We start from the raw sequence: 17988 nt of genomic DNA, 5'->3' as shown, positions 1-17988 counted from the left end.
TAAAACAGTGAAAATAAAGGACATGCAACTGAATAATGAAAATGAAACACAACTTAGCTATTGTTTTATCCTTTATTAAAAGTTTCATACATTTGTTTCATTTTCTACTCTAAGAATTCTTTGCAATACTTCAACCAGACTCAACCACATTTCCTCATAAGGTAAATCCATCTGTAGAAACAAACAGCTAGAGCTGAACGGCTTTTGAAATTTATATAGATACAAACTTGAAAGGTAGTAAGAGTTCGTTCCAGAAGTGAAACTTTGTCTTTCTTACTCAGGTGGTTGGAGAAAAAATTTCGTCGTCGAGTTTTCTATCTGTTGATTGTGGATTCATTCGTAACTCATAGACTCGCAATTTCGTTTCTTTTGAAAACAACCTTTCTTCATAACACATTCTTTCCTCGGCTGGATTTGAAAATCCTCTCTACTGGAGAAACGCATTTCAACGAGAAAATATAACATACCTATTTTCATTTACACCTTTAGCATGCCTATCAACGACGAAACAGACTGGTATCCAGTGCTTCAATCTGCCATACTAAAGACTTCCAAGGGATGTGTGGACACTTCTGAAAAGTATCCATCCCCTCGAGGCTTTCAAGTGAATTCTAACTCTCTCCGGAAATCTAATAGGGATCAAACTTCGTCCGAAAGTTCTGCCATTGACGTCCGAAAGCAAAACGCCGAAAAGGCCCTTATAATGAAAAAAGCATGGGAGCTTGCGTATTCTCCACTCAAACAGATCCCGATGAATTTGGTTTTCGCTTACATGTCAGGTAACTCTTTGCAGATATTCAGTATAATAACTACCTTCATGTTGTTCTTGAACCCACTGAAAGCAATCTCTGCTGCTGGTGATGCCTTCTCATCTTTTCGCACCATCCATCCCAATGCCATGTGGCCACCGATGATAGCTTACATCCTCGCACAATGTCTGCTAATGGCTATTGGTATTTACAAACTACAGAAAATGGGTCTATTACCTACTACAACTAGTGATTGGCTTGCTTGGGAAAATCCCAAACAATTTCTTGGACGCTCGTTTCATCCTTCAAAATAAAACATCTTACTTGTTTGTTAATTATTCATGTCAACTGAGTTTGTTTATGATCTGTTGTCTCTTCAGACTTTATGGAAGGTGTCTTTAATTCCTAAATTCCTTCTTAAGCGTCCAAGGTTAAATTTCATTACCTTAAACATTGTTCTATACAAAGCCCTTTCTTTCTAATAGGTTGTCTTTTCGTTTTCTTGCTTGGACCGAAACCTGCTTTGTTTATAGTCTTTTTCAATGCTATTTATTTCTCTCTGATATTAACTTTTGGCTTCGCCTTTTTCTTACATTGGTAATTTGTCATTTTCAGCGACTTTCAATACTGTTCGATCCTATATTCCTAATACTTTGCATAAATGCCGTGGTATACAAAAAATGCTTTTCTTAAAACTGTATGAAGGCTAAATTTATAAATCTTAGTAATAATATCTTTAAATCACTGTTCGAGAATGGACATTACATTTCACCTTTTTGTTGGACTAAAAACTCAAAGACACTACTACTCATCATAGACAATTTTCAAATCTGCCCTGAACACCACTAATTCAGCATAGAATAATTACTTTTATTTCTTTTATTATCTTTTCCTAAGTATATTGGTACATATTCTAAATGGAGGATGAATATAAACAGTATCAAAGCCAACTCGCGTTAGTAAAAATATCCCTCGAAAAAGACCCAGATAATCAAGAATTGCTTGCTTTAAAGAATGATTTGGAAGAACTAGTTGACCTGACAGGAGAAGTAATAAACGAAAAAGGTCAAGAAACCCAAAAGCAAACAAAACTGGAAGAAAATGGATTCTCAGCGGTCGACTCAAAATCTATGGCGAACGCTCAAAATTTAGAATTTTTTCCTGGTGACTTGGTAATGGCAAGGTGGACTTCAGGAGATTATGCATTCTACGCTGGAAAAATAACAGCCGTATCAGGATACGGCCCGAACAAAAAGTATACGATTCAATTTTTGGATTACCCTGAAGTAGAAACAGTGTCTTCTAAGAACGTAAAGGCAATGCCGGAAGCAAAACGCAGGAATATGCTTGTCATGTCAAGCTCTTTGAACAAGGCTCCTCGTGCTGGCTTTTCTCCGAATCCTACAGTATCGATGGCTCCTTCTCGAAGTATCTCGCCAATGGCAAATTCCAGAATTCATCCTTCTATAGCTTCTCCGGAACGTGCGTTTTCTCCAGCTACTGCGGCAGGAGCCGCAAAGGTTGCACCAGTAGGTTCATTCCATACCGCTTCCAAACCTCCTCCTCCCACCACTGTTCCTGAACCTCCTGCTATTTCTACGCCTCCTCCCCCTATTGCACAAAAGCCAAAGACGCAACTTAAACCCAATGCTGCTCTGGAGGCCTCTAAAAACTCTTGGAAACAATTTGCCTCGCGAGGTGTAAAAACGGGCCGTGTCGGTAAACGGAAAAAAATAGGAGAGACTAGTATGTTCCGTAGTCCTGAAGACGCTGCTGCTCGAGTGGGATTCATGGGCAACGGTCGAGGAGCCACCAAACCGGCTTCTCGAGAAAAACATGTGTATAACTATAAAGAAGATGAGGATTATGAATAAATGAAGATAGCATGTTTACTTGTAACGCATGCCTTACGTTCAATCATAAATGCATTTATTTGCAAACCAAACCCAACCTTTCTTAATGGGTTCAATATGTACGTTTTACTTGTGTCCTATATTCATGAAATCATCTGTAATTTTCACGAACTGTATGGATTTTCATGTTGCACTTCCTGTAAAAATTGTTGAAACACACCACCTTTCATTTGCTGCAAATGTCCTTTACAATTAACTACCAATTACCATAACAAATAAAAAGACTATTTAATACATTTCGTATACGCTACTATCATGACCAGATTATACCAATGCAAAGTAATGCTTATTGACTAAAACAAGGGTTCTAATGCAAATTATGATAATATATGTGTATATATAAAAATATGAAAATGTTTTAAAGTAACTTAATTGTTTGCTCAATCCTTGGGCAAACATACATACATTGGTTTTGTAGAAAACTTCTTGTTTGTAAGACAACGATCATAAGTATATCTCAAAATCAACGAACAAGGTCATAAGTATCATGAACAAATCCCCAATGAAATTTAAATTCTTGATTAACTTACCAGTTAATCATTACCATTCATAGCCTTATTAACAGTATTTAATAGGAAATCTCAACATGAAGACAATCATTCCTTCCACTAAACTTCAATGATAAGAATGTAACATGTAGCGTACTGCTTCTTAGGCACAAGCGAATTATTTTCGTCTTCATGCATCATCATCTCTTGCTAACATCATTTGATAAGACTAAGGTCGGTTAAGGTTTTCACGACGGAAGAAGGCTAAAAATCCGACACAAATTGCAAGTTGGCAAATTATGCAAATCCAGAAAGGAGCGCTTGCAAGAATCGCCGAACCATCACCTCGAGACCATTGAGTGAAATCAATAAAGACATTAGCAGGACCAAGACGATTAGGAGCGCCTGCACGTCCAATCATCGTAGCAACAGCACCAATAATTTGACCGGTCATCAAAGTGCTAGCAACATGGCGACGCGTAAGTGTTTGTAGCAAAATCATACCAATACCAACATTTTGAACGGAATCCAAAACACCTAACCAAAGCCAAAGAGTACGGCCAAGATACGGTCCCGCACGACCAGCCCACGGCAAATACAGACCGATATTTGATGTAGCCCAGAATGTTTGAACCCATCTAGGAGCACCAAGCCCAACACCAAAAACGCATATAATCCAAGAGTGAGTACGTGCAATCCAAGCTAAAACACCAAGTAACAACGCCCATAAAACAATAAAGAAAGCAATCATTAACAAGAACATTTGCCATTGAGGAATTTCACCAAGATCCCAAAAGTATGACCATGAACGAGCATTCAACGTGGAAAGCCAGAAGTTTTGAAGGAAAACCGCAATGCAGAACCAAACAACAAGTTTCCGTCTTAACAAAGACTTGTAAAATGCCGGAATAGTACCTGATAATTGCCTATAATATTGAGGCAATCCCTTATAAAGGATAACGGAGATTATTATACAAACCACACTCAAAGGCCAAGTGATCGCAGGGATAGCAGGGCTTACCCTATAATTGTTCGCATCACCTTCGTTTACTTTATTATTCAAATGTGCACCCCAATACCACAAAGCTGCTGACCAGACTTGTTGAAGTCCTTGCACTAAACAAGCACGGAAAACCCATACGCGTGTTTGAACACTGCCTTCTTCACCGAAGTTAAGGGAGAAGAAGATTGATCCACTAGCAGAACCAATTGAATAAACCCAGGCACCGACGTTTGTAATCCATACTCTCCCACCTGCTATGCGGTCAAAAGCAGGTAGACCAACCAAAAACAATGCAAGGGCGTAAAATAAGAATGGGCAGGACAAAACATAGTAAGCCGGAACCTTAGAATAAACATACCACCAAAAGAAAGAAGCTGCAATAAAAAATCCACATATAGCATACAATTGGTATGTTTTTATACTGCTAGTACCAGTGAAAAGGGTCAATTGGTATGCGGTTGACGCAAGGATCTGACCTAAAGCAATAAAAAGGGAATACACAGGCCAGTCGTATATCTTAAACAACATGAACTTTTGCAACCCATGAATAGTCTTGTATTCTGACTCCTCTTCCAGTTGAGTATAGGATGGGGTTTCATCAGTTAAACCGATAATATCATCATAAGAAGCATGACCATTGCTTAAAGACTCCTCATCAGTGCCAGATTGAGACGAAGCGGCATTCACATGCAACTTATTTGGCTTTTGCAAACCAAGTTTGATTGCACGTTTTTCGTGATAGAACATCCGCTCAGATTTCATAATGAACTGCTCAATACAGAGATCATCCTTGGAATTCTTAGCAGTGAGTTTCTGTAACTTATCTTGGAATGCTTTAAGAGCTTTACCATCCTCGTCTGTGAAAATTTCTTCAACTTTAGTTAACGAGAAGTCCCGCTTTTCTTTTCCAGACATAACAGAAGCAAGACTTAAACTGGAATCCGTCTGAAGGTTGCCATAAGAATATGGATTGTTTCGTGAATTGTTGGCATAAGGAGCTACTGGAGGACTAAGTGCTTCGGAGTCTCTAGGGTGAGAACTATCAATCAAATCATCCTGACTCAAAGTAGCACCAACTCCATGTTCCGGGTTGAAGTTGCCCATTTGCGGACGGAAGGAGGGTGTGTTTCTAATTGTAGTTTCATCATCGAATAAATCATCATAATAGTAGGAGCGCTGGGGATCAAATTCGTAATCAGCAGAATCAAAACTATACTCAGAAGGCGAATGGAGATTCTCATCATCAATTCCAGCAGGAGAATTACCAGAGTCTCCAGAGTGGGAATCACCACCATTCATGCTCTCTTCCTGAATGGTATCCAATCCATCACTAGAATCATCATTGCCCGTATGACCAGGGCCACGATGACTACCCAAAGATAACGATCTTCCAATCTTAGCACCACCTGTGGGGGCAGAATCCTCATTACTCATCATTATCATTTCAGCTTCTTCTGCTCGCTTAGCAGCTAAACCGTTATCACTAGCCTGAGGCAAAACATCTGAAGAGCGACTGAAAGACTCGTGAATTAAGGAATAGAAAGAAGAACGAGCACGTGAGTTCTTCCCAAACTTCTGATTAGCCTTTATACAGCCATCGGTAAGTGCTTCCAACTTTCCAATCCACTGAGAGACTGGGAAACGTTGCTTGGCAGAACGAGCGCGAAGCCTAGCTCTAGTACGCTGTGATGATGATAAGGCCTGCTGACAAGCTTGCTCAAACTGTTTCAATAAATGGGGAGTCGCACTAGATTCAACAGAATACCACCAGCCGGGCATTTGACCCAAACCACCGACTTTTGCACCAATACCCAAAGTACCTTTACGTCCAAATTCAACAGCAACCAAACCAAAAGGTTCATCACGACTAGGAATTAAAGCAAAGTCAGCACCAGTGAAGATGTAAGGAGGTAGCTGGGTAAACTTTGGACTGGAAAAGACGCGATTAGGATATTTCCTCATAAGAAGGTCAAGCTTTTCCGCAGCGAATTTACCATACAGATCAATGACAGGACCGACACAAATCAATTGAACCTTGTACGATTCCAATAAAGGAGGGGCTATGTCGGCAATCAAGTCAACACCTTTTTGAGAAGACCAGCGTCCAACAAACACCAGTAAATCATATTTATCATTAACTTCTAACCCGGCCCACTCTTGAGCAAGTCTCTTATGTTCAACCTTGGTTTTCTCCATATCCGGATCGACATCAACTACCTTTTCAGGTGTATCCGAAACATCATCAGTGTCAGTTGGATCAGGGTTGGGAAGCTTACCAATTTTCTTCAGTCCCCAGAAAATAGGATAACGAGCCCATGAACGCTTGCCATATTTGTTTGAGACACCTACTGCACCAAAACCCTTCTGATGAATTCTAATATAAGAAACAGCAGAATGCAGCAGGTTAAAAACGTTTCCGAATTGAACATATCGGGAGCAGATTCTTTGGGAAATGTTATATACCGCACATACTTCTTCCTTCTCCTCGGATGTACGAAGGGGCCATAAACCTTGAAATTCAGCATTGTGCAGGGAAAGAGCGATGGGAATCACATCAGGCAAGAGATAACAGGGGGCAAGGGCGCCATGATAATCGTTAATGTGATAAATATCGATAGGATTTCTACGAATAACCTCAGCAATGCATTGGTTCCAAGCAGAATAAAAGATCGCGGAACCAAGGTCATCCATACGTGCTGGATATGGCTCCACAGTGGTCTGTCGTCTGAAAACTGGAGCATCGAGTAGAACGTATTTGATATTATCCAAGTAATGATGATAAACGTTTATGGTGTAAGTCTGATCAATGATTTTAACTTCTATAGGAGCAGCCTCCTCAGCTTCCGGGTAGACGATATCACCGACGCATGGAACAACCCAAACTAAATCTTGATGTTTGAGATTCTTAGCCATTAACTGAGCCATCACACCCAAACCGCCAATCTTGATTCGAATTTGCCAATCAGTTATATCATATTCCAAAGTGGCAATCAAAACACATTTCTTTTTCCGGGCTAAACCACCTCCGGCAGTTTCAGAAGATCCAGTTAATTCAGAATCGTTCTTTTTCTTGAAAGGTACCAAAGTTTTAAGAGGATAAAATTTTCCAAAGTCCCCGTTACCATGCTTATTAACTTTGACAGTATAAAAAGAATTTTTGAACATCCATGAAACAAAAATAGCGCAAATTGGAGGTACCACAATGCACAAAACATAAATTGCAATCGATACGCTCCATTCGCCAGCAGGATACAGTTGAAAAAACATTGCATCATCTCTGAATTTAATTTTGTAACTGAGACGTGTTCCATTAGGACCTTCCTTAATTGTAACATTGTTTGATATGAAGGAAGCAGGATCACTTCGACTCAAAACAGACGACTTACCTTGACTTCCGTAAACATGAGTTCTATCAGGCTTACCGTCTGGATTCATACCCCAGACATTGAATTGGACAGTTGCAGGATACTTAGCGCTAGTAAAACCCACTTCCCATAATGAGTCATCGACTTGTTTAAACTCATTTTGAACACCGGAATCATAACCATACTGGTTAAAATCACCTTCCAAGAACATGTGGGGGAATAGTCTGCGATACTTGAAATCATAATCGCCTTGTTGCATGTAATTAGCAGAAGCGGTTAAGTCACTCCAGTATTGAACATGAACATGCTCCCCCTCCCAGGCTTGTTTTTTGGTACCAGTCCAATTAGCTGGTTTTAATTTCGTCAATCCACCGTTATAGTCCATCCAATCGCTCCAACTGGATTGAAAGTCCGTACTATACCGGAATTTTGTAGCTCCGGATGCAGTATGATTAACGTAAAGGCTGTTATTTTGCTTCGTAAGCAAATTAGATGAATAATTTGCAGCATAAAACACAAGAGGATTATTTCTACTGCCAACTCGAAACAGAAAATTATCTCGAGCCAACGTCCCAGAAGAATTATCAGAAGTCCTGACTGGTCCTACTGAAACACGATGAATTCCCTCATAAATGTCAGTAAGTTTGGCAGACCATAGGAAGACACCAGGTGACTGAACATGTAGTAAGTTTCTGTTAATCTCCGAATCAGAGTAGTTTCTACAGGAAGCAGATCCATCCATATAACGAGCGGTCTTGTTCTTGGGAAGAGTGGACGATTGGATCTTAAGGGAATTTGTTATTGAGTCACAATCCATGGGGCGGGAAAACTCAATTTCGATGGGAAGTTCGGTACCATTATAATCCATTCTATAGTCATGTGAAGGATTCAATCTTGTGATCACAGGATCATTTTCAACAAAATCTTCTTCAGGCACAAGCAACTTGAACTGATAAGGATCGAATGTAACGCCAGGTAGACAACCCCATGTCTCGTTCCAAGATTCTTGAAGTTTGTGCTTATCATAAGGGTAAATAAGATTCTTAACTATAGTATTAGCCTTCCAAGGACCAATAATCGCATCCTTGTCTTTGCATGAGAAATTCCAAGTCGTAGTGTCGTTTCTGTTAGCAAACAGGCTCCATACTATAGTCTTTCTATTCTTATCAGTCTCAACTATATCGTCGTAAAATTGATGCTGAATGCCTTCCATTGGACCACGCAAGACGCTATATAAACCCATGGTAGTGGCATAAGGTTGGCTATCAGGGAAATAATAATCATTGGTCCAACTCCCGATCATCTCAAAGCGATAACCATCGCTCAAAGCGTAATAATGACGGCGGATAGAATTCATATTCATATAAATATTGTGATGAGCTGAAGCTACATCAAAGTGATCGAGATAGTTCCACTCATCTTTACATCCATTATTGGCAGGAGTCCAATCAGCTCTCGGATAAGAAGCCGCCTTACCATAATAACAACCATGAATAAACCATGCTCTGGCACTATTCATAGCTTGACGGCCGTATAGATAGTTATCTGCACTATTATCCAAGACATACATGCCTTGCTCGTCACCATAGTATAACAATGGAATACCAGGGAACATGAGCGTGGTAATCATGGTTCCCAGAATGGCCTTTTCGGTACCATTTAATAATGAGCCCCAACGGAACAAATCGTTGTTAGTTATACCAAGCATATGGCGAGCATCAATTATACCGCTATTAATATTAACGGCATCTTCGTTTACCTGAATTTGTTCCCACGCATCGGTGAACCTAGAAGGGACATCATACCCAATTTCGACCTTTGAGTCCATACCGAGGAAACGAACAAGTGCGCGATAAACGGAATAATGGAAGGCAGAAGCATCAAAACCTGCATGATCCCTGTCACGCAAGGAATACTTATTATCATTAGCAGTAAGGTTATATGCGATTGTACCATTGGCAGGACGCTGGTCTGGCTGACGACCACGATTATAGTAAATGGAACCATAGCTGGAAGAACCAGTAACTTCACCAACGATGAGAAAGTTCTCCTTCCCGTATTTTTTTGCACATTCACGCACATGCATGGACCAATCAGCGATAAAATCAACGGTCATTTGAGTGGCCTTGTCAATACGGAAACCATCCACGTCCAACATGGAGATGACCAAGCAAGACAAGTGTTGTAACCGCACCGCAACGTTTGGATTCCAGTCACGAAGACGATCTTGTACAGAAGCAAACTTGGACAGCTGACGCTGCCAGTCAGAGTGAGCACCAAAAGCTTCAGTATCACCGTATTGATCAAAAAAAGAATCATAACAGCCTTTATACTGCAAAACGACAGGACTACCGTCTTCACCCCAGAATTTAGGATATTCACATGATGTGTTATAGACATTGGTAAAGTTAAAGTCGGCGTAGTGTTGATGGGTCTTCCACATGGCATTATATTCGTTCAAGTTGAATGGGACACCGCCGGTATCATTAAGATGACCAACTATACCAACCAAATCAGCAAGGGTTGCAACGGTAAGATCAAGTATCAAATACATGCCTCTACTATGAATAGCGTTGATGGCAGAACGCCATTGATCAATAGTTCCCGTATGATGATCCAAAATGGTGTAGTCAAGAGGAGAAAACTGATCATAACCCCATGGTTGATTTTCAAAGGGAGTACCAGCAAGATAGATACCTTTAATACCAAGAGCTTGGATATAGTCTAAAGAACGTTCCAAACCAACTATATCACCACCATTACGAAAAGAAACTTCAGAAATATCATTTTCGAATGGGGTACCTAAAATATCATTGTTGGTTGGGTCACCATCGGACCAACGATCGAGGATAATAGCAATAAAGTTCATACGCCAGTTCTCAGGGCTCTGGAAAAAGGTATGATCGGACCACACACCTGAATACTCAAGAATATCCGTGGCATGTTTGTTTGTATTTAAGTTCCACGGTTCTTCTTCCTTAGAGTATGGCGCAGCATATGCAAGAGGAAGAAGCAGAAGTAGAAAAGCAATGATAGCTTTACAGATCCATAGTTCGCGAAGACTATACATAAGAACTAATTTCGTAAAGAACGGAGATAGTAAATCAAAAAATTAGGAGCAAATATGGAATGATAGTTTAAAAAAATAGCAAACGAGAGTAGAATGATATATGATTCAAATATAGGAAATTGGGATTTGACGGATTAAGACGAACAGACTTTTTAGATGCAAAAAGGTATATAGTTCCAACTCGAAAGAAACCCCAAATTTTTAAAGAAATATGGATAGGAAAGAAAGAAAGAAAGAAATGCAAAAGAAAAAAGAAGGAAAGTAATGAAAAGAAAGTGAAAGGACAGATGCAGAACGGTTTACAACCAACCAAACAAAGTTGCAAACTCCCGAAAATGAAAAAAGGGATGAGACAAAGATATAGCACTTCGTTTAGAAGTGAATAGTAACCGTAACTTTTATACAAAAGTTGAGCTGCAAAACACAATGCTAGTTGCTATTTGTAACAAACCAACGATCAAAAAGGGGAGGAAGAAAAGAAATCTATTAAAAAAGGAAGAGGAGAACGGGAAGGAATAGATTTTACTTCCAAAGCTTTATAGAAAACGTTTTGTAAAAAAGAAAAGAGAGATGAGAGATATTAAGGGAATCAATCAATCGACGCTTGAGCGTCCTGTTAGTATTTTGAATGCAAAGGAGAAATCAGCAAGGAATTGCCAATAAAAGAGAAAGGAAAGTAGAAAAAGGAAAAAACCTTAACAACCAATGAAAAAAATATGAAAACAAAAAAGAATCCAAAAAGATGAAAGATATCTATGCAAAGAAATAACCGGAAAATTAGATATGTGCAGGAGGAATACTTCGTCCTGCAGGAGCAAAGGTTCTCAACTTGAGGAAACGAAAGAAACCACTAAGCTGAAGAAAAAAAGTAAAGAAAGAAAGCTAATTTTCTTAGGACGGCAGAGTTTCAAAAACAAAGAAATATCGTTTGAATCCTCTTGAAATCGCCGTTATCCTTTGTATAGATTTTTGTAGTGTTTGGTTGTGGTGGAAACCAGAATATCCAAGAATAGATGAGAGCATAGCCAACATACAGTTTTTCAATAAAAAGGAATAAAATAGTTCATTTTGTTAATGTAACCTACGCCCCGTTTCCCTGACAACAGAAAAAGCGGAGAAGTTGGTATACCGAGCTTGTAAATTTGGTTTGTTAAAGAGCTTGTAGGAAGTTTATTGAGGGAAAGGTGATATGATATGGTAATAAACACACAAACGTAAGAACATTCTAATCTCATTCTCTATACTCTAACTAGATATAGATAGGATAGAAGCTATGGAAAACATTGTAAAAGAAAGCGAAAAGAATATTTTAAGCAAGGCAGGATGTCAAGTCGAATGAATTTCATTTTATTTCGTTGGAAGTAAAAAAAAGTCGCTGTTTATAGAAATCTTATAAAACTCCATTCCTACTATTGGAAGCTGTCGATGGAATCTCTTCTTACTGCTTCTAACTCTTTAAACGACATCGTTACCCAGTTTATAGGAAGGTCGGGTTAGCCTTTGTGACGACCAGTAGATTGCTTTCCGATTCGTTCAAGTCATAATGACGTAGAGGGCATGGAAGCACATTGTAACATGTGCAAATCACTTTAGGTAACAGGAGATAGTGTTTACTTCCTGAAAGTAGCGTTTGAATTTAAGGGGAAAGAGAAACGAGAAGCAAAGCGAAAGAAGCCAGAAGGATCGTAGGAAGGGATCTTGAAGAAATACAAGCTGACTTAAGTTTAGTATTAGGGTCATGTATTGTATCGACGATTCATATTTGTTTTTTTTTTTTTTTGATAGGCTTAGAGTAGATCATAGAAATGTATCAGGATTTGATGGAAGAAGGTTTCATGGAACTCGGTTTGTTTATTTTTTGGCAATGTCAAAAATGGCAAGAATTTCTTTCAAGTCAGCTTTATACAGAGGTTCAAATTTTTGCAGTTCCTCGTTAATACGTTAACGGTAGGTAGGAACAACAGCTAAAACCAAAACCAATCAACAGAATTTACAAGATGGATGGATCGGTTTCTCTAAAAAAGGAAAAATTCTTTCCATAAACTATTTAGATTCTTTCTTTCTTGTTTGCTGTTGGCATGTTGTTGAGTGAAAGGCACTTGGGGCCTGTAAACAATAAAAGTTTACATATGTCAGAAGTATTCAGTCATTTGTAATAATACTCTTAACAGTAATAAGTATGTTTTTACGACGCTACCTTTTAGATAAATTAACAAGTAAACAAATGGGGGAATACAAAAATAAAAGTACTAATTATAGTACTAATAAAAAAAAGAAAGAAAAAAAAAAAAAAAAAAAAGAAAAGAAAACCAAATCCACTGTTGATCAACTTGGAAATTCTCACTTCCTTGTTAGGACGAAAAGCGATGTAATAGCAAGACTGATTCCAAAAATGTTCTTTCTTTAGGGATGATTTTGCTGGTCAAACGAATTGACTTGTCTGCTCACGTATCTCAATCCATTAAGCAAGCGTATTGAAGCATTCCTACTATTATAAATATAACTAGTTCAATTCCATCTCAACTTCCTTGTTTTTTGGTTTTTTGTTCCAGTCGCAATTTCATGAATCCTCCCAAGTATGATTCTTAAGACATCGAAAGGTAGAAAGAAAAAACAAGAGATTTACATTTTGCTACGATAGTTATTTTTTTTTAATTCAGAAAGTAAATTGATAAAACCATCTGGTTTCGTTTCGAATGTTTTGAGTTTTATTCAGTACAATTCCAAGTCCAAGTCCAAATCAAACTCGGATTCGGATTCAAAACTTTCGCTTGCCACAAATACTTTTTAATAATAAAAAAAAAAACCAACATGCCGCTTTTCATCATGTGCCTTTCGATGACTCTTCCTTCATCAATGACTTAATGACTAACTCATTACGTGGATAAACATCAGAGAACTTTGCTAAGATATATAACTACAGACAATGTGAAACACAGTGTTCAACTGAAATTTGTGGATACTTATTTAATTCCTTTAACTTATCCATTATGACAGAGCCTGTCCCTACGAAGAGCACTCAAGAATATCCCGGCCAACACAAAGATTTGGATCCTCAGCCTGATTTATTGAAATTCCGTGATGGGAGAGAACATGTGGGCACTGGTAAGCTGCTAAATAAGCGCTCAATTATCACAGGAGGAGACTCAGGAATTGGTAAAGCCGCTGCTATTATGTTTGCTCGTGAAGGCAGTGATGTAGTTATCACTTGTTTTCATCAAGAGCTTCCTGATGCCGAACATACTAAAGACCTAATTGAAAAAGAAGGTCGAAAGTGTCATATCTTTGTTGCCGATTTAAGTTATTCTGAAACCTGTACAAACCTTGTTCAATTTGCAGTCGAAAAGATGGGAGGCATCGATGTCCTCGTAAATAACGTTGCCTACCAAAAACTCGCAGAGACAATTGAAGATATATCTGATGAACAATGGGATCACACCTTCAAAACCAATATTTATTCTTTCTTCTGGATTACCAAGGCTGCCCTTAAACATATGAAGCCTGGTAGTGCAATTGTCAATGCTGCTAGTATCAATGCCTATGTTGGACGACCAGACTTGTCTGATTACACATCCACTAAGGGTGCAGTCGTTAGCTTTACAAGGGCTCTCAGTAATCAGTATGCCAGTCGTGGCATTCGTGCCAACGCTGTCGCTGCTGGCCCCATTTATACTCCCCTTGTCCACTCAACTTTTCCTTCAGAGATGATTGAAGTCTCCAACCAAGTACCTATGGGTCGCATGGGTCAGCCTTCTGAAGTTGCTTCTTGTTATCTTTTCCTTGCTTGCTCTGACGGTGGTTACATTACAGGTCAAACAATCCATCCTAATGGCGGTACCGTTGTGAACGGTTAACCCTGTTGTAATTTTTTTAAAAAAAAACAATTAGTGTAATTGAATGTACGTGCATAATATATAGCTTTATGTTTTTGGAATAATGATTTGATTTGACCTTTCAGAATATGTTTTTCTATGTGATTCCCAAATTCAAGACTTATCGTGCTTAAGAGCTAAAGAGCTTAAAATCGATATAGGGAAAATATTTTGGATATACTGAAGGCAGACTTTTGGTAATTATTTTACCAATTGTCCACTCACGAAGTCAATAGAAATATTATAATCTTTCTATTCTCTTTTTTATTGCTTTGTTGCTAAGCTACAAAATTCGTAAAAATCTGCAAGTAGACAATGGAGCTTGCATGCTTATTTCAATGACTATCTATTATGAAAATCTTCAACACTGAAAAATAAGAATGAATAAAAAGTACAGAGGATAATTAATGGGTTCATCATCTGAATCGTCCGCCATGATACTCCATAGAAGAATTATTTGTGTATCCTCATCATTTGTTTATTTGTTTACCCAAAGTTGGAATCAATGGGGAAGAGGTCGTTGCTTCTACCAAACGGGATTCAACCGATTGAATTTTAGATTTCTTAAGTAAAAATATATATATTGAGGCTATATATGCCATTAAGAATATCTGGTATTCAGATCACAATTTCTTCATTTGGTAAAGAGATAAGAGAGTCAGCTTATTGAAAGGATTTTCACACATTAAGCCTTTATAATAAATCTACTATACTGTCTTTTATTATCCCTTGTATTCATTCGATTCGATGAGTCCAAAAGAATTCTTTCTATGGATTCTCTGCATCGTAAAGAACTTATTCACAAAAACCGCATGGCTTTTCAAGAAAAGTAATCCAGCAGCGAATTGTGTTCAAGATGACATTGGTTTACGATCGCTGATCTTTCTCTCTGAGGATTCCTCTGCAGTGGCATTAACTCTGCCGAGCGATGCAAGCGAAGAAAGGACTCTTACAGCAATGTCTGAAAATGAAAAAGTTAATTCGCTTTCTGTAAAGTCTCAGAAAATCAATGTTTTTTTAAGCTGCAACAACACTATACCACAACATGCGGAGGTTTGTGAGCCAAGCACTGAACGTGAGTCTCCTCGTAATTTAAAATCCACATAATCCAATAGAGAAAGAAAGGAAAGAAAAGCGAAGCGAAGTTTTCTGCTTGGTTCCAATCGCCATCAAGGTAGATGCATCCAATTTTCGCAATTCCAACATTTCTATAAAAGGAATTTCGCTTTCTAAAGAATTCAAAAAGGGCCAAATAATCCACAACTCCTTACATATACCATAGATATAGGGAAAACAAACAAAAGACGAATACTTTTCGAGTTCCAGCTTCAACCGTTCATCCTTTAATTTTACTTTTTGACGTTCATTTTAAATAGTTTTATAGAAAAAACGTATAAAAAAGCATATCCTGGACGTTTTCTTACACCAAGACCATATGCCTTTCACAAATTCAACAATGCCTTTCCCTTTGCCAAAGTTATGAAGAGTAGAACAAATAACAATTGTAAGCTTCTAGATTGTAGGAAGAATCTTTTATAACAACAGGCAGCTTATTTTTCTCAAATCAAGTACTGAGTACTCTTCCGATTCATTACATTCTACCACTGGAATAAGGCTCCCTTTTCAGAACAAATTCCTTTAATCAAATCATCTAGAGTTTAAGTGAGATTTTATTTTCCAAGAATAATGAGTGAAGAAAAGAGAGGACTTTGCATGAATATTCGGTATTTAAAGAGTATGAATATTACTTTTGGAATTATGACTTAAGGTCAGATCTGCAGAAGTCACTAACAGGTGTAATTATGTAGATGTTTTAAGAAAGACAAGGAAGATGGACGATACAATTCAACTGTCTCTTAATTCCGCTAAATGGGAATCACCAGGCCAAGCCAGGGAATCTCAAGAGCAGCGATGCTATCGTGTCAAACGAGAGCTATTTCAAAGCTGGCTAAATAGAGACCAATTTTTGAAGGAATGCATCTCAATTGCTGAAGAGGAAATTCACAAGGATACCCCTTCATTGAAGAGCTCAACATTTTCTCCCGAAGAACCGTTGGTTTCTGAACGGTTAGATCCCTACGCTAAAACACAAGAAATAAGAACTTCTCCACCAGAAGAGGTTCGAATGGCGCTTCAGTCTGAGCAAGCTGTTGAAAATATTATCCGGGGCCAGACTTGGGAAACGCTTAAGAATGCTTGCCCGGGAATGTTTGGCAATTGGGAAGCGGACTATAGTAAAAATATATTTCAATAAACCGTAAAATTCCAAGACCACGACACGTTCTGCTAATCCTCATTCATTTTTATCTACCTGCTATCCATATCTTTATTTTATCATTTACAAGTTTGTCATTCACAGAGCTCACATTCAAATCTTAAGAAAACCAAAGAGGCGAATATTCTTTAGGTAAAGTATATTTATTGTTGAAGATGTTGAGATGGTATCTTAATAGACATAACTAAGGTCGTTGCTGAAAATTGAATATGTGGAAGCTTTGCATTATGGAAAGTCCTACATCCAAATAGAATCTAAAATTTTTCCTTCCTAAAAGAAATCCAGAATCATTGAAACGGGATCGTTTTATTCTCACCTACTCATAAGTGCTACCTTCAGCAGGTTGAGGTAATTTACGGTTCGATGAGGAAGCCATCTCTCTAGTTTCTGTTAGTATTCCATTACATTACATCCATCTATCCACTTACTTTTTCAACTCCAATAGAATTGTTTCCATTGTATAATCTCGTTTCCAATGACGAAGGCAACCAATCTTGTTTGGATTGATCTAAGAAATAGTTAGTAATGATCTTTGTGCAACTGAAATATCGATGTAAAACGCTAAGACTCTCGATTTTCTTTATGTGCATAATCTTTCCTTCCTCACTGCATAGAATAGTCACAAGAAGAGTGTTTTTCTTTACTTACCTCACCGGTTTCACCGTCAACACCTGGTAGATTGATTTTAGAGACGAAAGTTACACGAGGAGGTGCATCTGGATATTTAGCATCACAGTGGATTTTTAGGCTATAAATGCGATTCTCATGAACACTCTAAGGTTCGAACTGTTAGTATAATTCAATAATCAAAAGTGACAGAAACAAGGTCATCGTTAGTAAACCATGCACCATATATGTACTGAACTTTCCCTAAAGAGAATAAGTGCAAACAGTTTCTGTTTCATTCAAACATACATGAGCAGGGCCAAGTATGGTGGCATTCCAGTCGGACAAGCTAATGTCATCAGCATTTGTCAATCCATAAGAACATGAATTGTCTCCAAGACCTTTTTCGCCTTTTTCAAGTTCTTCTAAAAGTCGAAAATTACGAGGACTATACATGATATTAGCGTTTAATTGGGGTTTCGAAGTTTCTTACACTTTAGCCATAGTTGCAGTGTTTGGTAGATGACAAGATGAAGCAATGTATCTGAACTTTACGGGATTCAAATTAATCTTCAGAATGCTCAATTTCACAAAAAACAAACAACAATATGAGATTTTGATTACTTTGATCATTACTCATGGCTGTC

At 38.2% G+C, this 17988-nt stretch overlaps 7 protein-coding genes across 7 annotated transcripts; 5 read left to right on the top strand and 2 right to left on the bottom strand.

The window, feature by feature from the left end:
• Nucleotides 1–69: 69 nt before the first annotated feature.
• Nucleotides 70–1474, top strand: SPOG_04758 (ER membrane protein complex subunit 4). Its single transcript, XM_013168030.1, has one exon. The coding sequence runs from the start codon at nt 491–493 to the stop codon at nt 1061–1063; it is 573 nt and encodes a 190-aa protein (XP_013023484.1). The 5' UTR covers nt 70–490; the 3' UTR covers nt 1064–1474.
• Nucleotides 1405–2654, top strand: SPOG_04757 (splicing factor Spf30). The gene has a single exon (XM_013168029.1). The coding sequence runs from the start codon at nt 1667–1669 to the stop codon at nt 2621–2623; it is 957 nt and encodes a 318-aa protein (XP_013023483.1). The 5' UTR covers nt 1405–1666; the 3' UTR covers nt 2624–2654.
• A 272-nt stretch (nt 2655–2926) lies between these two features.
• Nucleotides 2927–11570, bottom strand: SPOG_04756 (alpha-1,4-glucan synthase Ags1). The gene has a single exon (XM_013168028.1). The coding sequence runs from the start codon at nt 10586–10588 to the stop codon at nt 3380–3382; it is 7209 nt and encodes a 2402-aa protein (XP_013023482.1). The 5' UTR covers nt 10589–11570; the 3' UTR covers nt 2927–3379.
• A 1912-nt stretch (nt 11571–13482) lies between these two features.
• Nucleotides 13483–14471, top strand: SPOG_00518 (3-hydroxyacyl-CoA dehydrogenase). The gene has a single exon (XM_013168027.1). It carries the CDS (start codon nt 13579–13581, stop codon nt 14440–14442), a length of 864 nt encoding a protein of 287 aa, XP_013023481.1. The 5' UTR covers nt 13483–13578; the 3' UTR covers nt 14443–14471.
• Nucleotides 13532–17906, bottom strand: SPOG_00515 (ubiquitin conjugating enzyme Mms2). The gene is made up of 5 exons (XM_013168024.1): nt 17835–17906; nt 17651–17789; nt 17384–17509; nt 17164–17243; nt 13532–17115 (listed from the first exon to the last, which is right to left on the bottom strand). The coding sequence occupies exons 1-5, from the start codon at nt 17843–17845 to the stop codon at nt 17052–17054; spliced, it is 420 nt and encodes a 139-aa protein (XP_013023478.1). The 5' UTR covers nt 17846–17906; the 3' UTR covers nt 13532–17051.
• SPOG_00517 (uncharacterized protein) lies at nt 15208–15567 on the top strand (the record flags this gene model as incomplete). Its single annotated transcript, XM_013168026.1, has 1 exon — nt 15208–15567. One exon carries the CDS (start codon nt 15208–15210, stop codon nt 15565–15567), a length of 360 nt encoding a protein of 119 aa, XP_013023480.1.
• On the top strand, nt 15850–17010 carry SPOG_00516 (caffeine induced death protein Cid2). Its single transcript, XM_013168025.1, has 2 exons — nt 15850–16195; nt 16269–17010. The coding sequence occupies exons 1-2, from the start codon at nt 16147–16149 to the stop codon at nt 16712–16714; spliced, it is 495 nt and encodes a 164-aa protein (XP_013023479.1). The 5' UTR covers nt 15850–16146; the 3' UTR covers nt 16715–17010.
• Nucleotides 17907–17988: the final 82 nt, after the last annotated feature.

The sequence above is a fragment of the Schizosaccharomyces cryophilus genome (assembly GCF_000004155.1).
Source record: "Schizosaccharomyces cryophilus OY26 unplaced genomic scaffold supercont4.3, whole genome shotgun sequence".
NCBI lineage: Eukaryota > Fungi > Ascomycota > Schizosaccharomycetes > Schizosaccharomycetales > Schizosaccharomycetaceae > Schizosaccharomyces > Schizosaccharomyces cryophilus.
The sequence above is the reverse complement of the archived record's forward strand: the minus strand, read 5'-3'. Positions and strand labels throughout refer to the sequence as shown.

Excerpts from the sequence above, each read along its gene's own strand:
- SPOG_04758 (XM_013168030.1), top strand. The coding sequence starts at position 491 with ATGCCTATCAACGACGAAACAGACTGGTATCCAGTGCTTCAATCTGCC.
- SPOG_04757 (XM_013168029.1), top strand. The coding sequence starts at position 1,667 with ATGGAGGATGAATATAAACAGTATCAAAGCCAACTCGCGTTAGTAAAA.
- SPOG_04756 (XM_013168028.1), bottom strand. The coding sequence starts at position 10,588 with ATGTATAGTCTTCGCGAACTATGGATCTGTAAAGCTATCATTGCTTTT.
- SPOG_00518 (XM_013168027.1), top strand. The coding sequence starts at position 13,579 with ATGACAGAGCCTGTCCCTACGAAGAGCACTCAAGAATATCCCGGCCAA.
- SPOG_00516 (XM_013168025.1), top strand. The coding sequence starts at position 16,147 with ATGAGTGAAGAAAAGAGAGGACTTTGCATGAATATTCGGTATTTAAAG. Across the intron at positions 16,196-16,268 it reads GAATATTCGGTATTTAAAGA|ATGTTTTAAGAAAGACAAGG; the intron begins GTATGAATATTA and ends GTAATTATGTAG.
- SPOG_00515 (XM_013168024.1), bottom strand. Across the intron at positions 17,510-17,650 it reads CCATACTTGGCCCTGCTCAT|AGTGTTCATGAGAATCGCAT; the intron begins GTATGTTTGAAT and ends TTCGAACCTTAG. Across the intron at positions 17,116-17,163 it reads ATTCTATTGGAGTTGAAAAA|AGAGATGGCTTCCTCATCGA; the intron begins GTAAGTGGATAG and ends AACAGAAACTAG.